The following is a 17,858-nucleotide window of genomic DNA, read 5'->3' on the forward strand; positions in this document are numbered from 1 at the left end:
GTGGAAATGTATACAACTCTGTGGTAACCCTATGCTGTTAAGAACCGCCTGGCTGAACCTAAAAAGAATGAAAATGGGTGTAGATCTTTGGGTATCGGAACCATACTGCCTTCGAGAACATAAGCTCCCCAATGACGAACTGACTTATGCCATCTTAGCCACAGAAGCCTGTTACAGTATTCATTTCAGCGAGCATTAAAGGAGTGAGTGGCAACACCCCTTGCCCGGGGGCAAGTGGTGAAGCAACGCGCTTCCGGAGTCAGGAAGAGTGCAGGTCATTGTTTGCATGCCAGCCCCCGCTCGCCTGAGACACGCGGACTCCGTCCCAGGAGTTGACGACATTCCTCTCAGGGTCCTGTGCCCTGCCCCCGGCGTCTCAAGCCCCTAGAGGCGACTGCACCCAGCCCCCTGGCAACCTGGACACCCTGCTCCATGAAACCCCGCCCCGAGAAAAGCCGCTCCGCCCCCTAACCCGTCACTCACGCGGACCGCCCAATGGTGGCGGTGGGGCGAGCCGGTACGGGGCGGGGCCGGTGTGCCGTACGCCGTGCGCCGGAGCTCGTGGCGTCAATGCGCCAGCCGTGTCCATGGAGAGAGGTTGAGGTCGCCGAGCTCCGGCCCAAGGCACCGGGGCGCCGGGGTGGCGAAGATGTCGGCTTCCTTAGTCCGTGCCACTGTCCGGGCTGTGAGCAAGCGGAAGCTGCAGCCTACCCGGGCCGCCCTCACCCTGGTAAGTGCCTGTGGCGTTCGGCCAGGCCTGTGACATTGGAGGTCATAGCGACTGGGTTCGGGGCCACAGGAGCCGAGCAATCCGGTACGGGGGGTCGCTCCGCCTCCGCCACGCCGTTTCTTTTCCTTTCTGTCCCCAGAAGGAGCGATCAACAAACCCCGGGCGGGGTTGCTGAGGGGACCCCGCCGCCCCGGAACTACGTTTCCCGACAGGCCGTGCGATGGCCGCGTGCAGGGAAGGGGAGAACAGGGAAGCCGAACGGTGGGTGTCAGCGAAGCAGCCCCCCTCGAGGCAGTGCGCCTCGAGCCTCCTGCCAGCAGCAGCTGTGGGGTGGCTCCAGTGGTTTGGAGGTTGAGACATTTCAGGGCTGGGAATATCTGGATGACCCAAGAACCCTCCCCTGTAGGTGCTTAGGGGGGGCGAAGCTCTCCGAAGGACGACAGTGTCAGTGCGGTGAGCGTCAGCGGAGAGGGAGCGCAGCGGTAACAAAGCACCCCGGCTCTTACCGAGCTCCAGGCTGTGGCGCACTGAACGTTACACCCCTGTGACCTGTGTGGTGGTTTTTGAAAAAACCTTTGTGCCTCCAGCAGTCCTTGGGTCGTGCAGAGGACAAAAGATGAAGATTTCCACCCTGAGTGAATTTGTTCTATTTTCTGGGTGAAAGGTCAAACATACTCGAAGGAGCAGCACAGTATAAACCACAGATGCTTGATATTCATCGTGCTTACTGTATACTGCAGTGTGCAGTTTTTTTGGTTAAAGGAACGTCTACATAATATAAAATTAGCCATCTTAAAGGGTAGGATTTAGTGGCATTTAGGACGTTCACAGTGTTGTACAACTATCATCTCTAATTTCAAAAGACTTTCACTTCAATAGAAAAGTTTAGGATCAGTTCCACATTCTTTTCACATACACGCCAGTCTTAGTTAAGAAGGCGTCTTGCGCGATCATTCACCTGGAGAGGGAAAAAATGATTTAAACTGATTAATGGGTTCTATTTCATTAGGGCCTATTGCCAGAACGTTAGTTGTGGCAAAATAGAAAAAAGTCGTGATTGGGGGGGAGAATTTACTTTTATAATAGAGCAGTGTTTTAGGCCCTTGAGATTATTCTGATTATGTTGTACTAATCAGTACTAGTAGCATACTGATTATATATCGTTACTATATTATTTTTTTTTCTGTACTGCAAGCCCATTTTCATTTCTGGAAAATACACCATAGAATCTAGAATTGTCCAAGGTCTTAAGAATTAGAGCACACCACCCCTCCTTGCATCTCTTTTCAATCGCAGTGAAAATTATTCAAAATTCAGAATAAGTTTTTCATTGGTAAGGCCAGATCCAGAAAGAGTTGCAAGGTGTGGGGACTATTTTTTGTCTTTTCTTTCTCTGTCATTGTTTGCCTTGTTACCTGTTCCTTGAGAATTTGAATCATCCCCTCCTCTTCATTTCTCCTTGCTCAGCTGATGTTTATCAAGATCTACTGTGTTTTACCACAAGAAATGAGTTGTACACTTCCCACCCTCCAGGAACACAGATGCAGGCCAAGCCTCAGGCTTGATCTCTTTCCACGTTTATTCTTTTGCCTTCAATACCTGTTAAAGCAATTCACAGTTCACAGGGTTCAGTGTTGTCTGGCTGAACTGTTCTGATTAACTATTGTCTGAACTCTTCTTATTTAATGTTATAGCTGACTTTAGCAGCTCCATTCCCTGTGATCTTTCTTAGTAGCTGGAAGAAAAAAAATGCATCAGCGCTGCTTTCCACCACAGTCTGTGTTAGTGGGCTTGCAGTCATTTTAGCCCTAGCATTTGTACCCTAGTCCCAAGATACTATGGCACGAATACATTGCTGCTTGTTCTTAGGATCACCTGGACATATACTGTAAAGTGCAAAAACAGGTGATCAAAGACCTAATGAGTTGACACAGATAAAAGCAAACATAAATAGGGATAATACAGTAAAACTGATGAGAAGAGGTAAATGTTACTTGGATATATAAATTTTGACACCAGGGATAAGACAAGGTGCAACATTTGAAAAGGTCTGTACCTGTAGAGTCAAGTAGAGGTCAATAGAAGGTGAGGAAAAGTAATAGATGAGATGAAAACATGATAAAGTGTTATCAGCACCAAATTATCTGCATTAACCGATGTTAATCCTCAAGAGAATTGGTGATTTGTTGGAGAGAAGGGCATCCAGGGGTCCTCACACTATGGCCCGCGGGCCACGTGAGGTGGTGTGATTGTATTTGTTCCTGTTTTGTTTTTTTACTTCAAAATAAGATATGTGCAGTGTGCATGGGAATTTGTTCATAGTTGTTTTTTTTTTAAGCTATAGTCCAGCCCTCCAACGGTCTGAGGGACAGTGAATTGGCTCCCTGTTTAAAAAGTTTGAGGACCCCTGCTAGACAAATGAAGACCATGAAACTTCAGGCAAACTATTTGATGATTTCTTGATGGAAAGCTTTAAGGCTCCAATTCAACACGTCAATGGGCGTATCCTTGGATACCTGCAGAGAACATACAAGGATCCCCACCACTACCACCCCTGCAATTTCATTATATATCCAGGAATTGACAAATGGAGTTTATGGCAGCCAGAGTAAGATATGATTTTAAAGCCTGAAGAGTGAACACAAAGCCTCCTGGCAGAAATGTTTATTTCCATCATTGTACAAGTCAGAATTAGTGCAACCTTAATTTAGGATTAGCATTGGGACACAGCCATGTTATTCTTAAATTCATTGTGTACCAAAGTGTCCTTGGGTTAACACATTTTTGGTAGGGAAATGGTGGAGATGGGGTCTTTTTCTGTCTCCTAGATTAGAGTGCAGCCATGTCATTATATAGCTCACTGCAACCTCAAACTCCTGAGCTTGGGTGATCCTCTTATGTCACCCTCCTGAGTAGCTAGGACTGAGTACAGGTTCACACCTCCATGCCCACCTGACTGTACTGGGAGTTTTTTGTTTTGTTGTGTTGTGTTTTTTTATAGAGACATTGTCTAGCTTTGTTGCTCAAGCTGTTAAGAGAATTTCTGACCTCAAGCAATGGTCCTGTTTCAGCCTCCCTAAGTGCTAGGATTACAGGCATGACACTGCCCACCTATCTGGCTTGACATTCTAGTGGAATAAGGAGCTATGTGTTAAGTCATTGGACTGGAATCAGAAGTTCTTTTTAGAATAGTGACCAAATATCAAGATATGTATGAAGGCATACATATGTGAAGGCAATTTAGGAGATGTGTTACACAGGAAGCATTAGAAGTAGCCTAACGGGTGGCGCCTGTGGCTCAGTCAGTAAGGTGCCGGCCCCATATACCGAGGGTGGCGGCTTCAAACCCGGCCCCCGCCAAACTGCAACCAAAAAATAGCCGGGCGTTGTGGCGGGCGCTTGTGGTCCCAGCTGCTCGGGAGGCTGAGGCAAGAGAATCGCTTAAGCCCAGGAGTTGGAGGTTGCTGTGAGCTGTGTGAGGCCACAGCACTCTACCGAGGGCCATAAAGTAAGACTCTATCTCTACAAAAAAAAAGAAGTAGCCTAACAATAAGAGAGTGACAAAGAAAAAAAACATTAGACACTTGCTGGGTGAAGTATTGTGTATTGTAAATAATGATATTTTTTTAAAAAAGAAAATTTGAGTTGTAACTCTTTATTCTTTAATGTTTAATCTTTAATTAATCTTTAACACTTAAATCATAGAATAGTAATGAAAAGATGATACATATAAACCATTAAACACTGGAGAAGATATTCAGTAAGTGGTGAGTGCATATTTATTACCATGTATCAAATGAGAAAAATGAATGTTACAATTTTGTACATGTTTGTCATACGCATGGTCTGACATTTGAGTTCACAGTCTCATTCGAGACATGCTACGTACCCCATTACTGAACATCCCTACTGTCACCTTCAAAGTACTCTCCTTGTGAAGCTATAAATTGACATCAGTGCCTTCTATACCCTTCACAGTAGTTTTGGGACTCTTTCTGGAATGACCATCAAAGCTGTTTCCATACAAGGCCTCACAATTAAGTTCTGTGTACTATGTACTTAGATTGGCAGCCCTGTACACACAACTCAGTAAGGTGTTATAACCTTGCTATATCAGTGTCTCACAGCTGTGTTCATGTTGACTTAGGTTGGTGTCTTGCCGAGTAGTGTTCATTATTATCGCATATTTTTTGTGTGCTGTACAATAGCTCTTGATCATTCCAGAGAGAGTTCCAAATTGGTTTAAATGGTGGAGTAGGTGTTGGCATTGGCGCATGGCTTCCCAAGGGGAATACTTCAAAGGTCACCATAGAGATATTCAGCAATGAGGTATGTGATACTTTTTCTAGGATGAGTTCATAACTTGTTAGACCTTATAAATATATGTATATGTGTACAAATAAAAAATGACAAAAAGGGGCGGCGCCTGTGGCTCAGTGAGCAGGGCGCCGGCCCCATATGCCGAGGGTGGCGGATTCAAACCCAGCCCGGCCAAACTGCAACAAAAAAATAGCCGGGCGTTGTGGCGGGCGCCTGTAGTCCCAGCTACTCGGGAGGCTGAGGCAGGAGAATCGCCTAGGCCCAGGAGTTGGAGGTTGCTGTGAGCTGTGTGATGCCACGGCACTCTACCGAGGGCCATGAAGTGAAACTCTGTCTCTACAAAAAAAAAAAAAAATGACAAAAAGGGAGCACCACCATAATGCCAGCCCAGGCTGTTCAAGAATGAATTTAAGAAAATTTACTGTACCTTGTTCATTGGCTATGTCTTGTTTTTGTTGTTTTGTTTTGCTTTGAGACAGGGTCTCACTTTATTGCCCGGGCTGGAATGAAATGATACTGTCACAGCTCACTGCAATCTTGTCCTGCCTCTGCTTCCTCCTGAGTAGCTGGGACTACTATAGGCACCTGGCCAGTTGACTCTTTCTTTCTTTCTTTCTTTCTTTTTTTTTTGACAGTCTCATTTTGTCGCCCTCGGTAGAATACTGTGGCATCACAGCTCACAGCAACCTCAAATTCTTGGGCTCAAATGATTCTCTTGCCTCATCCTCCCGAGTAGCTTGGACTACAGGCACCTACCACAACACCCTGCTATTTTTATTTTATTTTATTTTATTTTGTAGAGACAGAGTCTCGCTTTATGGCCCTGGGTAGAGTGCCGTGGCCTCACACAGCTCACAGCAACCTCCAACTCCTGGGCTTAAGCGATTCTCTTGGCTCAGCCTCCCAAGTAGGTGGGACTACAGGCGCCCGCCACAACGCCCAGCTATTTTTTGGTTGCAGTTTGGCCGGGACCGGGTTTGAACCCGCCACCCTCAGTATATGGGGCCGGCACCCTACCGACTGAGCCACAGGCACTGCCCCACCCTGCTGTTTTTAGAAGCAGGGTCTTGCTCTTGCTCAGGCTGGTCTCCAGCTCCTGGGTTCAAGTCATCCACAGACCTCGACCTCTCAGAGTGCTAGGACTGGCCAATGGCTATTTCTTTACTGCTTTTTTCCCCAAAAAACTTCATGTTGATTTTTTATTTTTCTAACAGGTAAAAATGAAAATTTCCTGGGGAAAAAAGGAAATAAATTATTGAGGATGAAATGGCATTGGATAAAATAAATGTGCTGCTATGAAGTAGTGAAAATACATGTTCATCTAAAGCATTTTCCAGTAATTTTAACAACAGAAACATCCTGGAAATAAATTTTTTGGTTTTTTTTGAGACGGAACCTCAAGCTGTCACCCTGGGTAGAGTGCTATGGCATCACAGCTCGCAGCAACCTCCAACTCCTGGGCTCAAGCCAGTCTCCTGTCTCCGCCTCCCAAGTAGCTGGGACCACAGGCGCCCACCACAATGCCCAGCTATGTTTTTTTTGGTTGCAGCTGTCGTTGTTTGGCAGGCCTGAGCTAGATTCGAACCCGCCAGCTCAGGTGTATGTGGCTGGCGCCTTAGCCGCCTGAGCCACAGGTGCCGAGCCGGAAATAAGTTTTTTAAAAATTGGGCCAAAATATCTTAATTTTCTCACTTTAATGATTCATGTTCCCAGGGTCTAACATAAACACATTAAAACACGTCATATTTCATTTGGCTTCAAGAATCCCTTAAATTTTAAAACATAGGCCAAATTTCAAGTGAGCTGTGGTCGTTAATTGTACATAGCTTTCTTGAGAAAGTTTGAGTTTTTTAGTTGTTCTGGGGAATGTATTGATACTGGAAAGCTGCTAAGCCCTGCAGCATAGTGTTTAGTGGTGGTTGTATGCTATTTCCCAGATCAATTTTACCTAAGGGCACAAAGTTGTCAAAATATGGGAATAGAAAAAAGTAGATACAAAAAGTACTTTTTGTGTAATATCTAGAATTAAAAATACTATCTAGAATTAAAAAGAAATCGCAAGTGTTCCCTATTTAATTATTCTGACTAGTTCTGAAAAATCATATCAATCATTTTAAAAATTGTAAGAATCTTCTTTTTCCCTTTAGTTGAACACTCATGTAGATTATCTCTCACTAGTAAGTAACTCTATTGTTTACTTTTCACTTGACACAAAAATTAAGACACTTTTTGGTTCCTATAGCATTAGCATTATAGGCACACAGATTCCTGTTTAACACTACTTTTCTCTTAAGAGCCTTTCGTTTTAAGATGTGACATTTGTGCTGTGAATTGCTTTCATTTATTATGTTTAAGTATTTTCTTTCAATAGTTGGAAAAAGATATATATTATTTTGTGAAACTAAATTAGATAATTTAGAAAACCATTAGGAGATTCTGGTGCTGGTAAACTGAGTAGTGTGAGAGCTCCATTTGTTTAGATCAGCAGTTTTCTCAACCTGTGGGTCTCAACTCCCAGGAACTGTATTAAAGGGCCGCGGCATTAGGAAGGTTGAGAACCACTGGTTTAGATCATGCCATGGTGCATTAGTTTGCACCTTTGACCCACCTTAGTTAAACCAAGAGTACAAGTCAGATTTTAGTTTCAGCAAGTATTTTTCTATGGTTTTGCCTTTTTTTTTTTCCCCTTGATATAGGATGTCCCTCTGTCCCCAGAGCTAGAATGCAGTAGCCTCATCAAAGTTCATTGCAACCTCAAATTCCAGGGCTCAAGCAAGCAATCTTTCTGCCTCAGCCTTTCAAGTCCCTGGGACTACAGGCGGGCACCACCACTCCTGGCTAATTTTTACTATTTTTAGTAGAGATGGGACCTCATTATGCATGGTATTGCTAAGGCTGATCTCAGACTCCTGTCCTCAAGCAGTCCTGCCTCGGCATCCCAGAGTGCTAGGAGCTACCACAGAGGCCTGCTTTGCCTTTTTAAAAAATGCATCAGAAATCTCTTTGTATTTGACAAAATTAGTGTTAAGTACATTAATTTCTTCAGCACGCACATTGGAGATTATGATCATGGAAATTTACCAGTAGCAGTTAAGAAATCTAACTTTTACTGGCAGTCATTTAGAAGGCTAAATGAGCACTTTTCCTTAAAAATAATTTTTTAAATAAATATTTCTGTCATTATTTGAGGTTGGTATTTTATGATTTTAAAGGGGAAAAAAGCACCATAATTCTGCTCTTCAGCCTCCTGTATACTATTCCCAGTGTTGTCGGTCTGCCTAGTGCATCTTCTGAAGTGTAGAAAGAGGCCATTAGAGACTACTCAGTGGTGGGGATTTTTTTGCTGTTGTTGTTCTTTTTTTTTTTTGAGACAGAGCCTCAAGCTGTTGCCCTGGGTAGAGTGCTGTAGCATCACAGCTCACGCAACCTCCAACTCCTGGGCTCAAGCAATTTTCTTGCCTCTGCCTCCCAAGTAGCTGGGACTACAGGCACCCGCCACAACACCCGGCTATTTTTTGTTGCAGCCATCATTGTTGTTTGCCAGGCCCAGGCTGGATTTGAACCCACCAGCTCAGGTGTATGTGGCTTGAGTCACAGTGCCAAGCTGGTAGGGATTTTTTTTTTAACAGATATATAACTATACCATATATTAATGACTAAAATAGAAGTTTCACTAAACAGCATTCATTTTAAGTACAGTGCATTGTTCTATAGGGTTTTTTTGTTGTTTGTTTTGAGACAGAGTCTTACTACGTCTCCCTCTGTAGAGTGCTATAGCATCACAGCTCACAGCAATCTCACACTTTTGGGCTTGAGCGTTTCTCTTGCTTCAGCCTCCCGAGTACCAAGGACTACAGGCACTGTCCACAATGCCCAGCTTTTTTTTTTTTTTTTTTTTTTTTTTTTTTTTTTTTTTTTTTTTTTTTTGTAGTTGTTGTTGTTTAGCAGGCCCAGGCTGGGCTCAAACCCACCAGCCCCAGTGTATGTATCTGGCACTGTAACCACTGTGCTATGGATGCTGAGCCTGTTTTATAGTTTTTAAAAATGCTGGTCTTGGAGCGGCGCCTGTGGCTCAAAGGAGTAGGGCACTGGCCCCATATACCAGAGGTTGCAGGTTCAAACCCAGCCCTGGCCAAAAAAAAAAAAAAAAAATGCTGGTCTCAACTTTCTGTTGACCATCTGTTGGGTTTATATCCCCAGCACAGACTTTAGTTATGGCTACAGTTTACCAATACGTCATAGGTCATAATATCAGGCTTTGGGACTTCATAAACCAATAAAATGTCAGTACAAAAAACTGAAGGGTTAGCACAGCATTGCCAGCTATAGGAGCTAATAAAGTAGGAAAAATGTAATCTATTCTCTTATCATTGTAATACCAATTGGCTTGTGTGGAGCTCTTTGTGCCTGGCCCAGCCTTGAATGCTTTTTGGGAATTTGAATATTTAATCCTCACAAGAATCCTGAAGGGGGATTTTTATCCCCATTTCACCAGTAAGGGACTAAAAGTCATGCCACTTAACATGGCTGTCCTTGAAGCACAGCTAGAAAGTGGACCAGGAATGTCCTGAAACGGACTGTTTCCAAGCAGCTCCTTCCCAAGAAAGTGGGGTTGGGAACTCCAACCTATATACACACAAAAAATAGTGGCCTTTCTCATTTTGAGGCCCCCTGGGCTAGGTTAAACAGCTGTTTCTTGAGAAACAGCTCCTCCATGTTATTTCTGTGGTTGGCTTAGTTCTGCCCATATGAATGTCCTGACATGCTGGTTTAATCCACATTTAAAAATCTGTGGGAGCATTCGTAAGACTGGCATGAAGAGCACACCCTTGTTTATTTTATGCTGGTAACATTCTTTCCTGGAGGTATGCATTTTGATGGATTTGAAATGGATTGTGAGTAAACAGAAAAATAGCAAAAGGATTAATAATCAACAGGAAAAACAATAGAAGAAGGTTGGCCTTCCCAGTGAGTTGCTTGATGCACTGATTTCTTGCCCTCTGTGGGTCAGGCAGTGCACTTGATGCTGGGCATACAGTAGGTGCACAAAATAGATGCTGGCCAGAAAAATTACATTTGTGATCTGAGCCGATAATACCATAGAAAGTATGACAGGGGCTAATCTATACCAGGAAGCAAGATTAAAAGGATGTTGCTAGTAGATTTTTTGAGACAGAGTCTCTGTCACCCCAAGCTAGAGTGCACTGGCATCATAGCTCACAGCAACTTCAAATTCTTGGGCACAAATGATCCTCATGCCTCATACTCCCAAGTAGTAAGGACTACAAGTTCCCCCCGTCCCCCAACACCTGGCTGGTTTATCTATTTTTAGTAGAGATGAGATCTCTTGCTCAGGGTGGTCTGGAACTCCTGAGCTCAAGCAGTCCACCCACCTTAGCCTCCCAAAGTGCTAGGATTACAGGCGTGAAGCCACCATGCTAGTGCTAGCAGATAAGAGTAAAAATAAAGTACTTTGGATTGAATAGAATTCATGTGTTTGCGTATAAAATCCACAGGTACTCTGGTAAGAATGATACATAAATTTGTCTCGTGATTTTACCAAAGACAATCTTGAAAAACCTTAAAGACTAGTAAATCCTAGGCTTTGATGAATGTAGGTTTTATGGCTAAAAACGTAATGTTTTCTTTTTTCAGACACCTTCAGCAGTGAACAAGATAAAACAACTTCTTAAAGATAAGCCTGAACACGTAAGTAAAACCAGTGAACTAACGAAACATTGAAGTTGTATTTTCAAATAAATTTATCTGTGATAAGCAGTATACTTTCATTAGTTAGAAGGTTTTATTTAAAAAGTAAAATGGGCTCATGGTTTTAAAAAATTCCAATAATACAAAAGGATGTTTAATGAAAAGGAAGTCACTCAACCCTAGACACTGCCAAGAAGCAACCTCTTCAGTGTCCGTCCAGAGACAGTCTGACACTTGATGTGGCTAGATAAGGGTTTCTCATCCTCCACACTGTTGATGCTTTAGGCTGGGGTGTATGATGTTTGGTGGCATCTCTGGGGTCTACTCACTAGGTGCCAGTAGCCACTCCTTCTCTCTGAATTGTTAACAACCAAAAAGGAGTCTGGGGAATCTGTTGGCCTGCCTTATGCTTGTTAATCTTGTGGGTATCTCTATTTTCTTAAATAGATGAGAGCATACCACATGTGGTGTGGTTACATTTTGCTCTTTGTCCCTAATGATGTAGGTGGAAAATCTTTCCATAACATTATATAGAGCTGCTTCCTCCTTTTTTATGGTTTCATATATAGTATATTACATTGAGCAGGTTTGATTTCTTTAGTCCCCAAGATTAAAGGTCAGTTGTGTGGTCTTCATTCAGTGTTGCCCCAAGCATCGGTCAGCTTCTGTTTATTTTAGCAGCTGTAACATGCCGGTCCATTGTTCCAGACCTGTAAACATGGCTTAGTGCACCTACATAAGATCTATTTCTGGGCATAGAATTGTTGAGTAAGGCCTGTGTATATCACCCTAATCACAGTACATTTTTAATTGCCATTGGAATTCTGCAAATCACTTTAAATAATGGGTTGTTAATATTTAATAATTAGAGTATGGAGTAGTTTCTGGGTTCCTTTGTATAAGCCATGTTAAAGTGTAATGGGAGTTCTCAAACCTGCCTTCTAAAAATTACTAAAGCTAAAAGATATCAATGTTCCAACTCAATTTGAATAAACTAATGGCTATAAATTGACAAATGAAACAGGAATTTAGCTTTGGAGATTTGAGGGATAATGGCTCATATTGACATGAAAAGGACTAATTTATAACAGAAACAATTCCTTTTCCAAACTTCATTTATGCAAACCTGTAATGTCACATGTTTTTAAGTGTCTGTATCCATTCCTAATACATATTTGGAATTTGGCTTGCTTAAGTTTTCTTGTTTACAAAGATAAAAACATATGTTAAATGCTTCTGTGCTTCAGAATTCTGTCATTTATCATTCTGAATACATGAAAATCCCTTACATATTCTCTAAGCTGTCCCTCTGAAGATGAATAAAATTGTGATTCTGTTTCCTTGTTTGTTGTTCAGGGAGAGAAGAGACTACTCTATAAATGCTTTGGTTTTATCAGAACTCCCAAGCATCTTAACATTCTGACTCATGCCCTTCACCAAATTTCCTCCCACATTATAGTTGCTTTCCTGAAGCAAGCACATGCTGCTGCTGAGTGTCAAGAGTATTTGGAGAAAAGAAATGGATTTGCATCTATATTAAATGTGTATAGACTTTTCTTCTTGTCATTATTCCCTAAACAATACAGTATAGCAACTACCATATAACAACTACAGTAGACCTCCAGTAATTAACCACCTCCTGAAGTTGACCTAATTTCATAGACTAGGCATGCACCACATGTACGTGGCAGTACAGTAGACCTAGTTCCATATATTGAGCATTTTGTTACAGTCCCTTGAGTGGTCAACTCACAGAGGTTCTACTGTATTTACATAGCATTTACTAGCATTTATTATATTGTAACAGATATTATAAGTAATCTAGAGGTGAGTTAAAGTATACAGGAAGATGTGTGTAGGTTATACACAAATACTAAGCCATTTAATATAAAGGACTTGAGCATCTGCAGATTTCAGTATCCAGGGAGGGTCCTGGAACTCTCGGATACTAAGGGACAACTGTACTTAAATGAAAAGGCAGTAGGCTCCAAAATAGAGAACTTAGGCAGCTATTAGAAAATTGCATTAATGTAACACTTATATTTTAATGGTACTGTTTGGGTCACTTTTTTGCATCTGTATTGATTGTAGTCTTTTACTTTCTGGTATATGAGAACATTTATGCAAATGTACCCTAGAATTTTGCCCCCTTGTAGAAGTAAAATTGCCAGATGATGGATGGCCTGTGAACCCTGGTTAACCCTAAACATAGGAAAACATCCAGAGAACATCTCGTGGAACAAAAACAATTTTAAGAAAGTTCTTTTCTTAGAGAGAGGCACCTCTGCTATCAGACACTTTCTAGTATAACTGTTTAATGTATACTACTTTAAAACTAAGTTTATATTTTCAATTCTTTTTCAGGTAGGTGTGAAAGTCGGTGTCCGAACCAGAGGGTGTAATGGCCTTTCTTACACTCTAGAATATACAAAAAAAAAAGGAGATTCTGATGAAGAAGTTGTTCAAGATGGTGAGATTTTCCTTTCCTTTGTTTTTTCTTTCTTCTTGTTTTCTAACCACCCTCGTGGGAGGAAAGATAGTAAGTTTTTAACACACTTTTTCTGGGCACTTTGTTTTGCCTAAAATTTTTAGTCTTATACACCATGAGGTAAAGAGTAATAATAATGGTAGGAATGTTAATTGTTGTGAGGAGTGCATCCTTAGATGATTTCATGTTGTGTACACATCACAGAGTGCTTGTATAAACCTAGAGGATGTGGTCTTTCCTCACCTATGTAAGCATTTTGCTCCTGGCCTACAATCCTGCACACCAGGGGATGTGCTGAATCCTGTAGGCAGTTTCAGCACAATGATAAGTAAGTGTGTATCTAAACATAGAAAAGGTATAGTAAAATATAAAAATGGTATATATTTTACTGTATATATAAATGCCCTTTACGGGCATTTACCATGAATGGCATTCAAAGGACTTGAAGTTGCTCTGCGTAAGCCATTGAGTGAGTGAGTGGTGAGTGACTGTGAAGGTCTAGGATGTTACTGTGCACTACTGTAGATTGCATAAATACTGTACTCTTAGGTTGCATTAAGTTTATTTTAAAATGTTGCTTTTTTCTTTTTTTTTTTTTAATTTCAGTTTGCTTGTTCATTCTTCTTCATTTGAAGTACTTTTTTTTGTTTGTTTCTTTTTTTTTTTTTTTTTTTTTTTATGTTCTTCCTTTGGTGATTCTCTTTCCCATTGCCTCCCCAGTAGCTGGGATTAAGGACTCCCACCACAACATCTGGCTGTTTTTGATGTTAGTAGAGACGGGGTCTTACTCTGGCTCACTGCTGCTCATACTGGTCTCGAACCTCTGAGCTCAGGCAATCCACCTGCCTCAGCCTCCCACAGCGCTGGGACTACAAGCATGAGCCACCATGCCTGGCCAGAAAGTTGCTTTTTTTCAATAATAACTTTGGCTTACTATAACTTTTTTACTTTATGAACTTTTAAACTTATGCAGCTTTTTGACTCTTAATAACACTTCATAAAACACAAACTTATTATTTTCTTATCCTTATTCTATAAGCTTTTTTCTATATAAAAAAAATTTTTAATCTTGTTTATTACAAACTAAAATCCAAACACACACATTAGCCTAGGCCTACACAAGGTAAGGATTGTAAGTATCACTGCTTTCCGCCTTTGCATCTTATCCCACTGGAAGGTCTCCAGGGACAATAACTCACATAGAGCTGTCATCTCCTTTGATAACAATACATTCCTTTGGAACACTTCCTGAAAGCCCTGCCTGAGCCTGTTGTACAGTTAACTTTTATTTTTGTAAGTAGAAGGAGTACACTTTAAGATAATGATAAAAACTTTAATACTGTAAATACATAAACTAGTAACATAGCTATTATCATTATGCTAGACTTTTGTATGGCAGTGCAGTTAGGTTTCTTTACACCAGCATCACCACAAACATGTGAGTAATATATTGTGCTATAATGTTACCACAGCTGCATCACTAGGTGGGTAAGAATGTTTCAGCTCCATTATAATCTTCTGAGACCATCATTATATATGTGGTCCCTCATTGATCAGAATGTCATTCTGCATATCATTGTATTCTAAAATCTGCAATTCAGAACATTTCTAGTCCTAAGCTACAATATCAACTTAGGTTTTGAGGAATTCTATATTTCCAATTTTTATTAAAAATTTTAAGTTTTAGGCTGGGCGTGGTGGCCCAAACTTGTAATCCTAGCACTCTGAGAAGCATAGATGGGAGGATCCCTTGAGCTCAGGAGTTTTCTGTTTGCTTATACCCTCTCCTGCCATGAGATAATGTGATAAAACCTATCTAAAACAAGGTAGATGATGGTAGAGTATTGGAAGAACTTGAAAGTTCATGAGTTTTGCAGTGTTGGTTTTGTGTGCTGAGAGTATGCTCTTTGCTACCTTGCAGACTTTCCCTACATGGGAGAATTAGGCCTGGATTCTTAAGAGTGCTTTCATCTTGTTAAACTGAAATTACTAACCACTAAAGACATTTTTTAAATATATATTTAAATCGTTATTTTAAAAATCAACTCATAAACCTTACAATTTTTATCTAGAAGAAAAGGAGATTTAATAATTCTATATAGTTTATATTTGTGTAATGAGTCAGTTTCTTCTAAGGAAGAAAGCTTTCTTAACTGATTGTGTTTACAAAGATGCCTATGTAATTATGAGGGAATGTTATCTTTTTTTCTGCCCCATAACCCAAACAGACTAATATACTGGTTGGTCATCGTTGTCTTCTTTTTTTTTTTTTTTAAAGACAGACTCTCACTCTTTCGCCCTGGGTAGAGTGCTGTGACATCATAGCTCACAGCAACCTCAAACTCTTGGGCTCAAGCAATCCTCTTGCCTCAGCCTCCCAAGTAGCTGGGAGCACAGGCATGAGCCACCATGCCTGGCTAGTTTTTCTATTTTTAGTAGAAACAGGAGTCTCACTCTTGCTCAGGCTGGTCTCGAACTCCTGAGCTCAACCAGTCCACCTTCCTTGGCCTCCCAGAGTGCTGGGATTACAGATATGAGCCATCGCACCCAGCCAATTAGTCTTCCAATTCCATCATGGTCCTTTATATCTCTTAAGTTTATCATCGTATTGAGTGCGTAGATGTCGTTGCAGGTTTTCACAAATGTTATTGACTCCATCTTTACAAAATTGTCACTGAGAATATGCGCATTTTCCTCATGTTGCAAATTAGACAAATGAGTGAAATATTGTGAAAGGCAGATTTTAGTTTTATACAGAATTGTTGTGGAATTTACCTGCGTAAACTGTCTACCCTAATATAATTATCTTTGACATAGTGTGGGACAGAGAAGGCAGAAAGGAAATTGCGTGTTCAGTCCCTTAAGGAAATAATGCAATATATTCAATATTTTGACTTTCCTTGGTAGTTACTATTTAAAGTTCACTTGTGCTTTGAATCAGCAGGTTCCAGAAGGCTTTATATGACACATGTTTTGTTTTCCCCAAGGAGTGAGAGTATTCATTGAAAAGAAAGCACAGCTAACACTTCTAGGAACAGAAATGGACTATGTGGAAGACAAATTATCCAGTGAGTTTGTGTTTAATAACCCAAACATCAAAGGAACTTGTGGCTGTGGGGAAAGCTTTAATATCTGAAACTTCAGGACTCCTTTGGCTATGAGCTCCAGCAACACTCATGGATGCGTTGGGGCTTACTGAAGAAATCATGTGATTGTCACCTGCTTAATGTGTGGCTCCCTTGTAAGGAAAATAAAGTGATGCATTTTGAAAATGAAACTAGTGTGTTAGATTCAGGAAGAAGTAATATTTGGATTCTGTGTAGGGGACAAAAGATGAAATGCCGTCACTCTCTTTGGATCATTCTTCTTTTGTGGTAAAGAAAGAAGTCCTCCCTGCACTTAACTCGCTCTTGTACCCTTTCTTTTAGAGTCAGTTTTATTGGATTTGCCTTCCTGGGCACCTGTCAGTCCGTTCATGAAATGGACTGAATGGCTTGTATGTGCATCTCCCCTACATTTTCCCCAATTAAATCGGTGTCTCCTAAAATTCAGAAATAGGAAGTCCTGTCTCCTCGTAGTAGCATGGTGGTCCATTATTTTTTCACCCAATTTTGGCATAGCCTGCTTACATTTTTATCAAGAATTTCATTGTTGGATGTAAATTCGCATGCCCTTTAACAGTACTGACAGGATTTTCTTGAACTATAGTGATGGTAGCAAATACTTGAACCACTTGTTTCTAAATCCATTGTATTTGTCACCCTAAATGTCCACGCAAAATGAGATCTCAGGCTGACTTTGATTCTTTTAGTTGAAAAGTCTCTTTTAAAAGCCATTTAACCCACCCCACTCAGTTCTGTATGTGAGGAGGACAATGGTCTTTTGTCTACCCTCGCGGGGTGAGTGGGAACTCCACCACTTTCCCCTTCCTTGTGCCGTCCTGTCTGAGGCAGTCTGTTAAGGTAAACAGTGATCTGGCTTTTGTTCTGGTCAACATACTGATAGAATTTCTTTTTAATTTGATGAAGATCATATTAGTATTATTTCGAGTGAGAAGAATTTATTTTAAAACTCTTTTATGTGAATTACCATCTTGTTTCTTTAAACTTTGAAACTGGTTTATACTACCAGGGAAGACATTGTAGCAACCCAGAATTACTGGGAATGTAGTCATAATTGTGAAGGAAAACATGGGGATCTTTTCTTAAAATTCCCAATATGCGCACACTTTCTGGTTCCTCAGTCCAATTGCTGAAGTTTTTTTTTTTTTTTTTTTTTTGTGGTTTTTGGCCAGGGCTGGGTTTGAACCCGCCACCCTCGGTATATGGGGCCGGCGCCCTGCTCACTGAGCCACAGGCGCCGCCCATTTAAATAATATTTTAATCTAACATTTTTGATGTCAACATTTCTTTTAAAGTGTTCCTCTTGACACTTAGTTACTGATTTTCCTGGGTTTGACATATTAAGTATTCTGTGAGATGACATGTGTATTTTTCCCGAAAGCTGATTCTCATGAATTTGAGTAGCTGAGTTCTTTTGTTTGTTTTTATTTACTAAAATACCTGGCACACAATGCACCAAAACCTAGAGTGGTAGTTTTATATAAATGCT

General features: G+C 41.1%; 1 protein-coding gene across 3 annotated transcripts; it reads left to right on the forward strand.

Annotated features, from left to right (window-relative positions):
* Nucleotides 1-211: 211 nt before the first annotated feature.
* Nucleotides 212-17,627, forward strand: ISCA1 (iron-sulfur cluster assembly 1). 3 transcript variants are annotated; one of them, XM_053577561.1, is made up of 5 exons: nucleotides 212-730; nucleotides 870-991; nucleotides 10,706-10,759; nucleotides 13,124-13,229; nucleotides 16,192-17,627. In XM_053577561.1, the coding sequence occupies exons 1-5, from the start codon at nucleotides 496-498 to the stop codon at nucleotides 16,251-16,253; spliced, it is 579 nt and encodes a 192-aa protein (XP_053433536.1). In that variant the 5' UTR covers nucleotides 212-495; the 3' UTR covers nucleotides 16,254-17,627. The 3 variants fall into 3 exon arrangements, with proteins under 3 accessions (XP_053433536.1, XP_053433525.1, XP_053433547.1); XM_053577550.1 differs by having other exon boundaries at nucleotides 481-730; nucleotides 16,235-17,627; XM_053577572.1 differs by lacking the exon at nucleotides 870-991 and having other exon boundaries at nucleotides 548-730; nucleotides 16,235-17,627.
* Nucleotides 17,628-17,858: the final 231 nt, after the last annotated feature.

Source organism: Nycticebus coucang, chromosome 2, assembly GCF_027406575.1.
Source record: "Nycticebus coucang isolate mNycCou1 chromosome 2, mNycCou1.pri, whole genome shotgun sequence".
Taxonomy (NCBI): domain Eukaryota; kingdom Metazoa; phylum Chordata; class Mammalia; order Primates; family Lorisidae; genus Nycticebus; species Nycticebus coucang.

What these genes read in the sequence shown, in the direction of transcription:
- ISCA1 (XM_053577550.1), top strand. Translation starts at nt 496, where the DNA reads ATGGTGGCGGTGGGGCGAGCCGGTACGGGGCGGGGCCGGTGTGCCGTA. An exon ending in CCCGGGCCGCCCTCACCCTG is followed by an intron (nt 731 to 869) that starts GTAAGTGCCTGT and finishes TTCTGTCCCCAG; the next exon opens with AAGGAGCGATCAACAAACCC. An exon ending in GAGAACAGGGAAGCCGAACG is followed by an intron (nt 992 to 10,705) that starts GTGGGTGTCAGC and finishes TTCTTTTTTCAG; the next exon opens with ACACCTTCAGCAGTGAACAA.